Here is a 12,916-nt window from a genome sequence, read left to right as displayed (position 1 = left end):
GTACAAATCGACCTATTTTCACTTAAAAAGTCAAAGAAAATTGACAAACATCCAATTCTTCCTACTCTTATAAAAAGCGCCAAACAAATAAGTGGACGATTCTGCACTTTAGCAGCGAAATTGTTTCTAAGTGCTTATTAGCTAAACTCACGATCGGAATTTTCCGGAAAATGTCACATGACATGTCTCATGATCTCTCATTTCTCCCAGACAAAATAATTCGAACTGTGTACTTCTCAGATTATTGCTAAAGTCCTAGCTAGTAACCTTTATCGCCTTACCAAAATGTCGCCAAACTACCTCTTACCATATTCCAAAGATTAGCCGCATAAATTTAAAATTACATTATGAAACATGCAAAAATTTGAAGGCAAATGTTTCTGTAAATCTTACACATAAGAGAATGAAAGCAAGAGATAAAAATTGCGAGAATAGTAAAAACTGAATGTAACTAACTAGGTCTACAAACCAGGTCCTCACTGCAAGGGTATAGGAACACTAACATTCTTATACCGACACCATCTGTCTGTTTCTCATAAGTTCAACTACGTGATTAGAATTTCGGAGAATTTGGAACTTGGGGATATTGGACAGAGTGTGTGATTTGGCTGCGTACGATCCTGACATAATGATATTAGTAGAACGTTGATTAAGGCGAGTTTGGAAACTATGTGGCTAACTATGCAGACGTGTAACATCTCCGCTGACTAAATTAATAATTATCTCTCAGATTTTAGCTATACGGGATAATATTTAAAACAGATAAATTACTTGAGCGAGCGCGATGAATACTGGCCACACGATTTATGGATTTTTCCTGTCTTATACGACTATAGAGATAATACGACTGCGGAAAAAAATTCCTCTTCCATATCGAGGAATTTATAATTTTTGCGAGAAGGCTTATGTTTATGCTCGAGGTTTAGATATTCATTCCAAAATTAATCTTTCACCGACTATAAGATCACCTTATTTTCGCGTTAGAAATGTCTTTAGGGCGTAGTCCTCTTGTAGAAACATTAAACAAATATCTACTAGCACATTCGGCATTATATACACAATTACGTTGTAAAGTTGCGCGCTTCCAACCTGCACGCAACAAAGTGGTGACTGCTGAAAACTGGAAATTAGACAGAGTCTTGAGAAGGATTTAAGTCCCTTTTTATTCAACTTTAGAAATTACAATTGCGTGCTCTTGACACTCACAAACTACGCCGACCCGGCGGTAAAATAAAAATAAGAAACTGAAAAGAGATAATAACAAGTGACTAACTACGAGGCTCTCTAAACGTAACTAACCTAACCGCGTTCTAAGATACAGCTGACATTTCAGCAAACTTTCTGAATATTAAATTGAAAGATTCAACTATCTGCCGAGGCAAGCACACAGGCCGAAACGCGTGGTTCTTCAATTTCCACACTCGTGAAGCAAGAAAGCACACCTTCGAACTCGTTTCCTTTCTATTTAACTCAGAATACTTCTGCTGATAATTTGAATCCTTGCGCGTTCTACTAAAATTTACATACTCTGGCATTGGCAGTTCCAGGGAAAAGTAAGGCTTGACAGGAAAGATAGTTTAAACTTAAAATAAATGTTAGTTAAAATAAATATAAACCCTACAACGTGTCAAAACATCTACAAACTTTTCATTCTTAAAGGTCTCCCCCCTCCACCATAAACAATAATTTTTGGCTTAATAAAACTACCGCTCCTTGGTTTTACATACTTCCTCAAGGAGTCGTTCTTTTCGAGTTGGACATTTCAACCGATTTAATCTGTAGGAAAATAAACTATGTAACAGTTGTCAGGTTGATGGGGATGCTAGGCATTTTGTGGTTGATTATGGTTTAACAACCCAATATTTTGGCAGATTTTTAACATTACTGATTTTAATGCAAATACCATTAATTGTAAAGTTACCATATCGTATACCATTGCTCTAAAGAAGTTTATTAATGACAATAGGGCGCTTGTACGAATCTTATGTTAAAACCGAATTCTGTATTTATACCAGTATTAGATATCTGTGGTATTCTAAGATGTGATTTTGATTTCGTGGTTTCGGTTTGTATTTTTGTGTTAGATGTGGTTTCTTATTTTAAATTTAGTTCTTTTATTTGTTGCTTGGAGGGGGCTGGCCTCGTTTGTCTACAGACAAGCCCCTTCTTTTGAGTAATAGGGACACTCACGTTCAGTTGGGCTGAAGGGAGCCTCCAATTCTTACAAACGTAGGTGGCTTCTTATGTGTTGTCACATTTTGTTCTACATGAGGGATGAAGTGGAGGCAGGAGATTATCGAATGAGAAAACATTAACCGGCCCTATTGTTCTCCATCATTCGAGTTTCGCAACATATCTAAGCAATAGCTGCAAGTTAATTCTATTTCTGCTTTTCGTGGTTTTATATTGCTAATCCGTTTTAGACTTAAATGTGTATTGAATGAAAAAAACGTCGAAAAGAAAGTATCTGAAAATTAAGGGAACTCATACACTTCAAACCCCGCATGATCTTCGAATATGTGACTGTTGCAAGAATTTGGATATTTTATTTATTTTAAAAGCAATTACTTCCAACTTTTTACAGCTGACTACATGATATCGCTGCTTTGAAACTAGTAACCAGAAAGTTTGTGTTACCACAAATAGTTTTGTAATTTAATCCTCTTTGTGACAAAATATTTCGCCATGTTTCCACCTTGCGTGCATGATATTTTAAAAATGGCTAATGGTACATACTTGAAATTGGACGGAATTCTTTATATGGACACTATTTTCTAACTGAACCCAACAATCTGATGAATATTTTAATACTGAAAAATTTTATGGACGAAAACATTAAAATTTTTTTTAAATAAAATATATTTTATAAACTCAACTTAAAACAAAATAAAAATTTAACATGAAATTTTTAGAATTTTAGGTTCACAGTAGTTTCCAAATGTTATAAAAGCTATATATTAAATATGGAATTAAATTATGCAACAGAATGTTTTAAACTGTGCGCGCAAGTTGGAAACATGACTGAAAATGTTGTCACAAAGCGGATGAAATTATAAAAATATTTGTGGCAACACAAACTTTCTGATGACTATTTCAGAAAGCATCTATATTATACAGTCAGCTGTAAAAGGTTGGTAGCAATTGCTTTTAAAATAAATATGTTATCCCAATTCTTGCAACCGTCACCTATTCGAATATCTTATGGGTTTTAAGGTGTATGAGTCCCCTTAAAGAACAAATTCCGATTCTTCGACGGAGAGAACAATGGTAAAAAGCAGAAAGACATTGCCATAAAATACTATTTTTCAAAATAATTTATCGACCATCCTGAAATGGAGGCAATATTTCGTGGAACTTTGATTCTAGCGATCCAAAGTATCAAACGTGAAAAAGCGCGCATTTACGAAGAGTCGATGAAGCAAGGTTAAAATGGTTCCACGCAGTGATACATTAACATATGTAATTCTATTCATCTAAAAACCCTAATACCAGTAGGCACTGCAATAATTATAGTAGCAGCAGTCAAATAAGCTCGTGTATCAACATCTATCCCTACAGAAAATATATGATGGGCTCATACAACAAATCCTATTCCCCTAATTCCTACTATAGAATAAATTATCCCTAATCTTCCAAAAGGTTCTCGCTTCCCAACAGAAGCACTAATCACATGAGAAATAATACCAAATCCAGGTAAAATTAAAATATACACCTCTGGATGCCCAAAAAATCAAAATCAATGTTGAAATAAAATTGGATCTCCTCCTCCTGAAGGATCAAAAAAAGAAGTATTAAAATTTCAATCAGTTAATAATATGGTAATTGCTCCAGCAAGAACAGGTAATGATAATAATAATAGTACTGCAGTAATTAATACTGATCATACAAATAAAGGAACTTTTTCTATAGTTATTCCATAAGAACGTATATTAATAATAGTAGAAATAAAATTAATTGCTCCTATAATAGAAGAAGCACCAGTTAAATGTAAAGAAAAAATAGCACCAAGAAAAGTTACTGGAACGGGCGCGTGGGGTATCACATACCCCAATATTTAAAATACAATAAAAGTAGTATTATTTAGTTTTAAAACTTTTTTTTTGTTCTCGTGTATTATAAATAAGTGAATAATAATTGGGTTTCAAAAAATTAATTTCCGAAATAATCTTAGAGTTAAAATTAAGATAAATGAAAACAATAAACATCATGCCTCTAAGTTTCATTGCATCTCTAATACACCATACTTTTTTTATTTCTTCACACTTTGAACGAAATACATTCATGTGTTCTTGGCACAGAATGTTTTCACATTTTAAACATTGCCATTCACGTTCTTCTGTCCTTGGCGCGAGGGCAAAAAATTTAACACATCTTTCATACTTAGTTGTTTCTAATTTCATGTATTCGTTTTAATTCTTCGTCGAAACTTCTGCTTTTGTTTTGCATGCAGTACGTCAATTTCTTGGAAAAGTATTAATCTCTGATCTTTGTTCAATACTTTTTTTCATTAATTGTAATGCTAAGTCCTTCAAAAACAGACTTCTGTTTCTTGTTGGTGGATTAGCAGTTGAATGTAATATAATTCAAGCATTTATTACAGCAACATTCAGTGCAGGAAAGAAAATTATCATTGGCCACCTTCTCGTTATTCTGGCAATTGAATAATTGGCTGACATTTCATCCCCCATATCCACTGCTCCTTTAGTCATATTATTAAAACATATAATTCCTAACGTTTTATTTTCTCCAATAGTATCATCTATAGTATGATCGTTATACAATGTTATAATGTTATAATGATCGTTATATAAAGCATCAGAACAGTTTTTCCTTTTTTAGGAACATCAGGAATTAATGTTTTATCCTTTTCGAAACCAAAACATTGTAGAAAATATTCTTAGTTTCATTTTCACTTTCAGAAATGCAATCTTCATCGCTTTCAAATATTTCTAATAAATCTCACATGTGTTGCATCTCCAGTTCATAGGGACTCATTCTTTTTACCATAATGCAGTTAGAAATTTTTAAGAATTTAATGTCAAGTACTTTAAAATTATTTGCGAGTAGAAATATTAACTGTTACACTCTAGAAATAAATTTCTGAACTAAATATTCAGTCAGAAAAACACTTACAAGGACAGGCGCGTGGGGTGTGTCATACCCCAGTTCCAACAAAATACCGATAAATCTTTTTCTGAAACACGCAGGCAAAGAAAAAGCGGTTCTGAAAGTCAACCACAACTAGAAACTCAGCTACTGAAAGCAGCACAGAATTTCAGTTTCACAAGTTAGGAATATTCCACTTTTACGTAGGGTTGGAGTATGATACACCCCACGCGCCTTCCCGCGGGTTAATGATGCTAAAGGAGGATAGACAGTTCAACCTGTTCCTACCCCTATTTCAGCTATTGATGATATAATTAATAAAAATAATGAAGGGGGGTAATAATCAAAAACTTAAATTATTTATTCGCGGAAAAGCCATATCAGGTGCTCCTAATATTAATGGTACTAATCAATTTCCAAATCCACCAATTATAATAGGCATAACTATAAAAAAATTATTACAAAAGCATGAGCAGTAACAGTTACATTATATAGATGATCATACCCTAACAATCTTCCAGTCCGTCCTAATTCAGTACAAATAATTATTCTTATTGAAGTTCCTACTATTGCAGATCAAGCTCCAAAAATTAAATATAATGTTCCAATATCCTTATGATTAGTTGAATAAATTCATCGCAGTAACTTAGTTTGATTAAAACATTAAATTGCAAATTTAATATACTCAACTTTAGAAATCATATTGATGATGAACTGTAAATTCATAGTATGAGCTTCCACTCCTAACCTTGAATGCTAACAGAATATTTATCTTACTATTCTATAAAACTCTTAAAGTTACTCCTCCTATTAAACCTAATAATACTCTTATACTTGATAATATATCAATCTTATTATTTTTATAAAAATAAGACTCTATTCACTTTCTCTCTACTTTAAATCCTATTGCCACATCATAAACTATGCGAAAATATAACATAAAATATTACTACTCACAATATAATTATATATATTAATATTACTAAATCACACTCGATAAATCTTATCAAAGCCCATCATTTCAAAAAAAAAAAAAAAAAAAAATCCTAACAAAGGTGGCATCCCACCTAAATTTAATATCCCAAATACAAATAGTCATTTATTTTTAATCCTACTTACATCCATTATTCTCACAATTTCTTCTTCTAAAAGAAGAAGTACTACTCTTAATATAATAATTGAATAAATAATTAAATAATATATTCATAATCCTATCTTTTCAATTTGGCATATAATCAATCAACCAATATGGTGAATAGATGAATAAGCAAATAATCGTTTAATTCTTCTCTGAGAAAAAGACCCTACTACCCCAACAATTAATCTTAATATAACTATAATTCATAAAATCTCATTTACTACTATAATCATAATTAATAAAGGAATAACGTTTTGTAATCTCATTAATAAGAAACACATTACTCAATCAACCCCTTCACAAACTGAAGGGAATCAAAAAAAAAAAAAAGGGCCCTCCTCCTAATTTATAAGTTAAGATAACAGAACATAAAACTAACATTACCTCTCTTCTAAAATAAAATAAAGACATAAAAATTGCAGAACCTAAACTCTGAACGAAGAAATACTTCAAACAAGATTCAATCGAAATTATACTATAACGTTTATATATTAAAACAATAAATCTAATTCTATTTAATTCTAACCCAAATCAAATCAAAAATCAATCTTGACATCTTAATACAATTATAAATCTTAACATACAGTGGTGGCAAAATTATGGACACTTTTGGAAATTTTTATGTTTTTGAACTTTGTATGCTTATAGAAAATGTTACGTTTCGCAAAATGCAAACTTGTATACATCGTTTTAAAGAGAATTTATTACTGAATTCAATACAAAACACAAAATTTAATTATTTGCAATGCAAAAAAAGTTATATGTACTTTAATATAAATAAAAAACACAGTTATGAAGTGGATTGTAATGTCTAGCTTTCCTGGCCGATCACTGTTCTTGTTCTGAGAACCAATCAAATGTTAATAACTGCCAGTAGAATCTGACATCATGTTTACACTTGAAACAATTCATTATTTTGCTTTGTTCTGTAGAAGGAGGACCTGTTTCTTATACACTGCAATTACAAGTAGGAATTTTTCTAAAAATTTTTAATATTTAGTCAAGAAGCAATGACATCAAATAAAAGAATAGATTGGACACCTAGAAAGAGATGTAATATTATTGTGTTACGAGAAAGTGGTCTTTCCAATGCGGAAAGTGCAAGACAGGTGGGTGGTTCAGTGGCTACATCTGGAGTCCGAAAGTTTTGTTTACGATATCAGGAGACAAATTCAATAAAAAACAAAGAAGGTAAAGGCCGAAAAAGGTGCACCACATCTATTGATGACAGAAGAATAAAAAGACTTTGTCTCTAAGATAGAAAAATGTCATCAGCGGCCATCAGAAGTGATCTGAATGATGCTGGTGTTTCTGTCAGTCCAAGAACAATCAGGAGAAGATTAACAGATGATGGACTGAGAGGTAGAATTCCACGAAAAAAAGCCTTATCTTAATTTTCAGCAACGAAAAAAAAGACTACAGTGGGCAAATGAACACATTAATTGGACAGATGATCAGGGGTCACAAGTTATATGGAGTGATGAAACTAAGATATCGTTATTCGGTAGTGATGGGCGAAAATACGTAAGACCTAGAATAGGAGAAGAGCTACATCCTCACTGCATTCAAGCAACTGTGAAGAACCCAGTTAGCGTTATGATTTGGTCATGCATGTCAGCAGATGGTATTGGTCGCCTTCATGTCATCGATGGGACACTGAATGCCAGAAAATACATTCACACTATTCTAGAACCAAAACGTCTACCTTCATCAGAGATCTCTTTCCCAACAATGCTTCGTTTATTTTTCAGTAGGATTCTGCTCCTTGCCACACGACCAAAATATCGAAAGAGTGGTTTCGTACAAAGAGCATTAAATTGTTGTCATGGCCAGGAAACAGTCCTCACCTCATTCCTATCGAAAATTTGTGGCACCGTTTGAAAACTCTTGTCCGAATGAGGCGCCCATCAAATAAAAGGGAACTAATTGAGGCTATAATTGTTTCCTGGCATCATGTAATAACGAAAGAAGAGCTTAAAACTCTTGTCAGATCAATGAAATGTCGATGTGAAGCTGTAATCAAAAATAAAGGGTAACCTACTAAGTATTGATAACTCACTGAAATCATCACTATCTAATGTATATCGATAACTATTATCGTTTAACTTTTTTTGTATTGCAAATAATTGAATTTTTTGTTTTGTATTGAATTCAGTAATAAATTCTCTTTAAAATGATATATACAAGTTTACATTTTGGAAACGTAACGTTTTCTATAAGTATACAAATTTCAAAAACACAAAAATTTCCAAAAGTGTCCACAATTTTGGCCACCACTGTATATATTATTATAGATAAATATAAAGATGGAATTATAATAATTTCATTTATGAGGTATGAACCCATTAGCGTTTTTAGCTGATATTTATATACTATACATTTAAAGGAAGAATACGTATAATTTTCCTTATGCTATGATATAATCTCATGCCCATTCACTATAATAATTAAAAAACCTAAACATGAGAAAAAAATAAAAACAAGATATTCTATATATATTTTATATGAACAGAATTATTAAAAACTTTACTAAAAATTAATTAAAATAAAAGTAATAAAGAATATAAATTAAAATTTATCTGTAATTGACCAAAATACTCCAAAAACGACAGCTCACCATACTTTTATATTTTAATTTTTCTTTTTCGAGGCCCTTTCCTTTTCCGCTTGGAAGGGCCTCGGGAAAATAGTGATTCCAAGGTTTATTACAGATGACTCTTTCGAATATTAAGATGTAGTAAAATATTAAGATATTCCATTCGAATATATGTTAAATTCAACGCTTAAAATTTTATAAAAAAATACGTATTAAATAACCTAAAAATCAGTTATATATAACCCTCGAATTTTTCTATTTAGCGAAGTTTTTCCCGGGATTCTGCAGAAAAACTGGATAAACTAAATAGAGTAACTAAACGAACTTAAATAGAATAAAGAGTTTAAATAGAGTAACTCGATTCCCCCCCTCTAGAAGGAACTATATAATTATTTCCTTGAATTAACAGTTTCACTACCTACACCAAGACGTGATCTCAGTAAAATATTCTTTACCTCCAGGGGAATTGAAATTGAATTAAAAAGGAAAAAGAAATAAAGTAGGCAGGCAACGTTTTCTAAAGCTTTCTTTCCTAAATGTGTACGTATTCTCTCCGATACTAGAATTTTAATTTTTTTTTTTTTTTTTTTTTTTTTTTGTTAAAATGATTAATATTACTGGTATTTACTGACTCTCCTTAAAACCATTGAAACAACATTAAAAATAAAATTACGAAGACATATTTGCAGATTCTTTTTAATTACTTATAATTACACTAATTGTTTGAGTAATATGTATTTAAAATTTTAATTATCATATTTATCCAGGGAGAAGTAAAAGAGGTTTTACGATATTTAGAATGCCTAATTGTTTTTTTTAAAGTATACACAATCTGAATGGATGAAATACTTTTAAATTTATAATAGCAAAGAAACAATAAATTTAAACGAAAAATACGTACGTATAGATGTACGTAAATATGTACGTATAGATGTATGTGAATGAAGTAAGGTTATGCAGCATTATACGTATTATTTGTTCGTCTAGTTACCAAACTAGTCAGGCAAATACGTGCAATGGCAATTACGTATGAGAAAATGATCAGTGATCATTAAGAATTTTTATATAAAAAATTTCGGGAAATGCTGAAGCTGAAATTATTTTTGTATTAAAATATAAATTCTTTTCATAAACGCAGGATATTTTTCGATTAAAGATTGGTTCACTCGTTCCAATTGTTCACAATAAAGATCTGCATTAACAATTTGTCCAGGTTTCAGCAATTCAAAATGAACCATTCCGCGAATGCTCCACCAAACACACAAAAGAACCTTTTTGGGATGTAAAGCCTTTGTAATCCCTATTAAAACTGCCTTTTGCGTTTTGGATTATCATATAGGACCCATTTTTCGTCTCCAGTAATCAAATGAACAAAAAACGGTTCTGTATGGCGCCGTTGAAGCAATACGTTGCATGTGATGGATCGGTTGGCTTTGTTCTCTTCGGACAGATTATGGGGGACTCTGCTTTACTTATTTTTCCATTCTGTTTTAAATGTTCTTGGATGATCGGCCGAGGTTGGCTAAGAGTGTTTGACATGGATTTGCTTCCACTTCTGCCCTTAGCATGTTGTTGTCGACATGTGCAGAAACGACATTACTTTCCGGTCTCCCTATTATTTAAGAAATCCGTTAATGAAATTAGTCGGAAAAAGAACAAACATTAGCAACAAGAACTAGCGTGCAGAATTTGCAGCACATCCTGCTTAATATTTAGCCATACTTTATCGCCGGATGGCTACTACAAAATGAAACCCTAAGGTTTTTTTCACGTGGATCTGGATCTCATTTTTACACCATCAGCGAAAGAAAGCATGGTCAAGACCTTCGAAACACGTTCTTCGAAATTTAACCAACTCTCCTCGCTAAATGTTTTACCTCTTCCTACTTTAAATACATTTAAGCCGAAGACCTTACCTATAAGCGATGAATGGCTAGGTATGACGAATACGCATTTAAATACTCTACCAGGAAAAGTAGATCTGGGATATGAATGGACAACCGCTGACACAGTCAGCGGTAGCAGATCTTGCGATGTCGGTTACACCAGAAACAGAAAACAGGAGCACGTCGGCACCAGAATGGTACCGTTGGTCCCAGGATGGTGTTGCTAATCTGAATAGCCAGTGTAAGGGGCCCTACCTACTCACTCTGGGTAAATAATAGGTGGCCCTGCTCATACTTAACCTACGTTTTCGTTATGTACGTATAGATGTATAGATATAATATGTATATATGTATAGATGTATGTATAGATGTACGTATAGATGTATGTATATATGTGCGTATATAATACATCTACAAAATATGCAATTTTTACATGTATATAATACATCTTCAAAAATAAAAGCTAAATGCATGCCGCAAATGTACTAAGTTTCTTAATATTTAATAATATAATCTTCTTGACATAATATAGTAATTAATAAATTTCCTACATAATAGAAAATTCTGATCTACGTTATTCATAGATCAAGTTTCGAGATCCTGCTAACTCATCTAAAGCATAAGTAAAAAATAGAAGATCAAAAGCTACTTACCAAGACATACACAGCAAACGGCATGACAACTGCTGCCACAAGCAGATCCGCAAATGCCAAGCTGACGATGAAATAATTCGTAGCCGTCTGCAGGGACCTTTCTTTGTAGACGCTTAGAATAACCAGGATATTACCAACTACTGCCACTAGGGGCAACGGTATCATCATCAGTGCCCAATATACTTTCATCGTCGCCAGATTATTTGTTGTAGTTCCGTTCTGAAGTTTGCTCGTAGCATTCCATATACACATGGAAGAGTTCGACTCTTCGCATTCTGTAGAATTGGAATCAGTAAGATTCAAGATAGAATCATAATTTTCTATCATTGTAGTTTCCATGATTATTGGAAAACTAAAGTTCCTTTCTTTTTCAATCCACAAGTACTTTGCAGATACAGTGGACAACAGAATGTTATACGTTGTCTGTTTTCATTGAAACGTTGAGTTTTTTCTCAGATTCAGATATAAGGTTCAGAAACAAATCCAGAAGTCAAATTAGAAGTAATTTCTCTTATTGAAGCCATGTTTTAAGATCTAAATGGTATTTAACACCACGATGCGTATGTAATTGTCAGCATTAAGTTGAGAAGTATGTACATTTCTGTCCTACACGAATATGAGAACTGAAAGCTCAAACTTTTACAGTATTTACAGTATTTCTAAGAGTAGTCTATAAAGAATTAAGCAAGCATTCGAATAATTTAGAAATAGTTTTTCTTTGGCCATAATAATTGAATTTCGGATATGTAAATATTTCCAGATTCTTCACAAACGTAATTTAGGTGATCTTCTAAATTCTAAGGTAAACAGAACCGAAAGCGAAACTCACCAGAATTCTAATTGAACAGTGAAAGTTATACATTGTCAATGACCTTAATCAGAGTATAGATTTCAAGTATCTTCGAAACAATATCCAGATAAGTTATGGCTGCAAATTTATATTCACTATATTACATCATATAGACTAAAATTACACAATTTTTAACAGCTTCTTTGATAAAAGTTAAGTCAGTTTAATAAAACTTATAATATAAACTCAAAATTCCCACAGAGTTTTGAAAAGAGAGATATATTTTTGATTATTTTCAGAGATATCATCGAAAAGTCTCTCCATATTTCATACACGCATTTATAACTGATCATTGCATTTGCAGAAGGAACATATATTGTGCAGTAAAATTTATTTTCATTGATTTCAATACTTGGAAAATTGCAAGCACGTTAAAAAGAGTTTCAAAGTATTTTAAATGTTTAATTCGTGAATTTATGTCTGCCGAGAAGACAATTACAGTAAAACATTTAATTAGAAACAGTCTGAACACCAGAGATGTAATAATAGAAAATAATACGTTTGTCATCTTCAGCATTATCTGTACTTAACAGCAGATCACTATGTTCCATTTATAGCATAATTTTACAGAATGCGTTTAGAAAGTGACAATGTCCAAAATTGAATTTGATTTGCTTCTATTTGCGTATTTATAGATGGTCTGTTACGTAAGCCTCATTTCTTTCATTACCATCCCTGAAAAAAATA

The 12,916-nt window shown here is 32.2% G+C and overlaps 1 protein-coding gene across 6 annotated transcripts in view; it reads right to left on the bottom strand.

Moving 5' to 3' along the window:
• The window catches only part of LOC118186077 (dopamine D2-like receptor), a 766,047-nt gene that overhangs the window by 445,279 nt on the left and 307,852 nt on the right, over positions 1-12,916 (bottom strand). For all 6 annotated transcript variants that reach the window (XM_085812739.1, XM_085812755.1, XM_085812749.1 and 3 more), the window contains one exon: positions 11,380-12,904. In XM_085812739.1, coding sequence (XP_085668865.1) covers positions 11,380-11,718 — 339 coding nt within the window. In that variant the 5' untranslated portion in view covers positions 11,719-12,904. The remainder of the gene's footprint in view (positions 1-11,379; positions 12,905-12,916) is intronic.

Source organism: Stegodyphus dumicola, chromosome 1, assembly GCF_044657685.1.
Source record: "Stegodyphus dumicola isolate Sdum_Otavi_A_Nest chromosome 1, ASM4465768v1".
Lineage (NCBI taxonomy): Eukaryota > Metazoa > Arthropoda > Arachnida > Araneae > Eresidae > Stegodyphus > Stegodyphus dumicola.
Note: the sequence above shows the minus strand (reverse complement) of the source record. Positions and strands in the feature narration are given on the sequence as shown.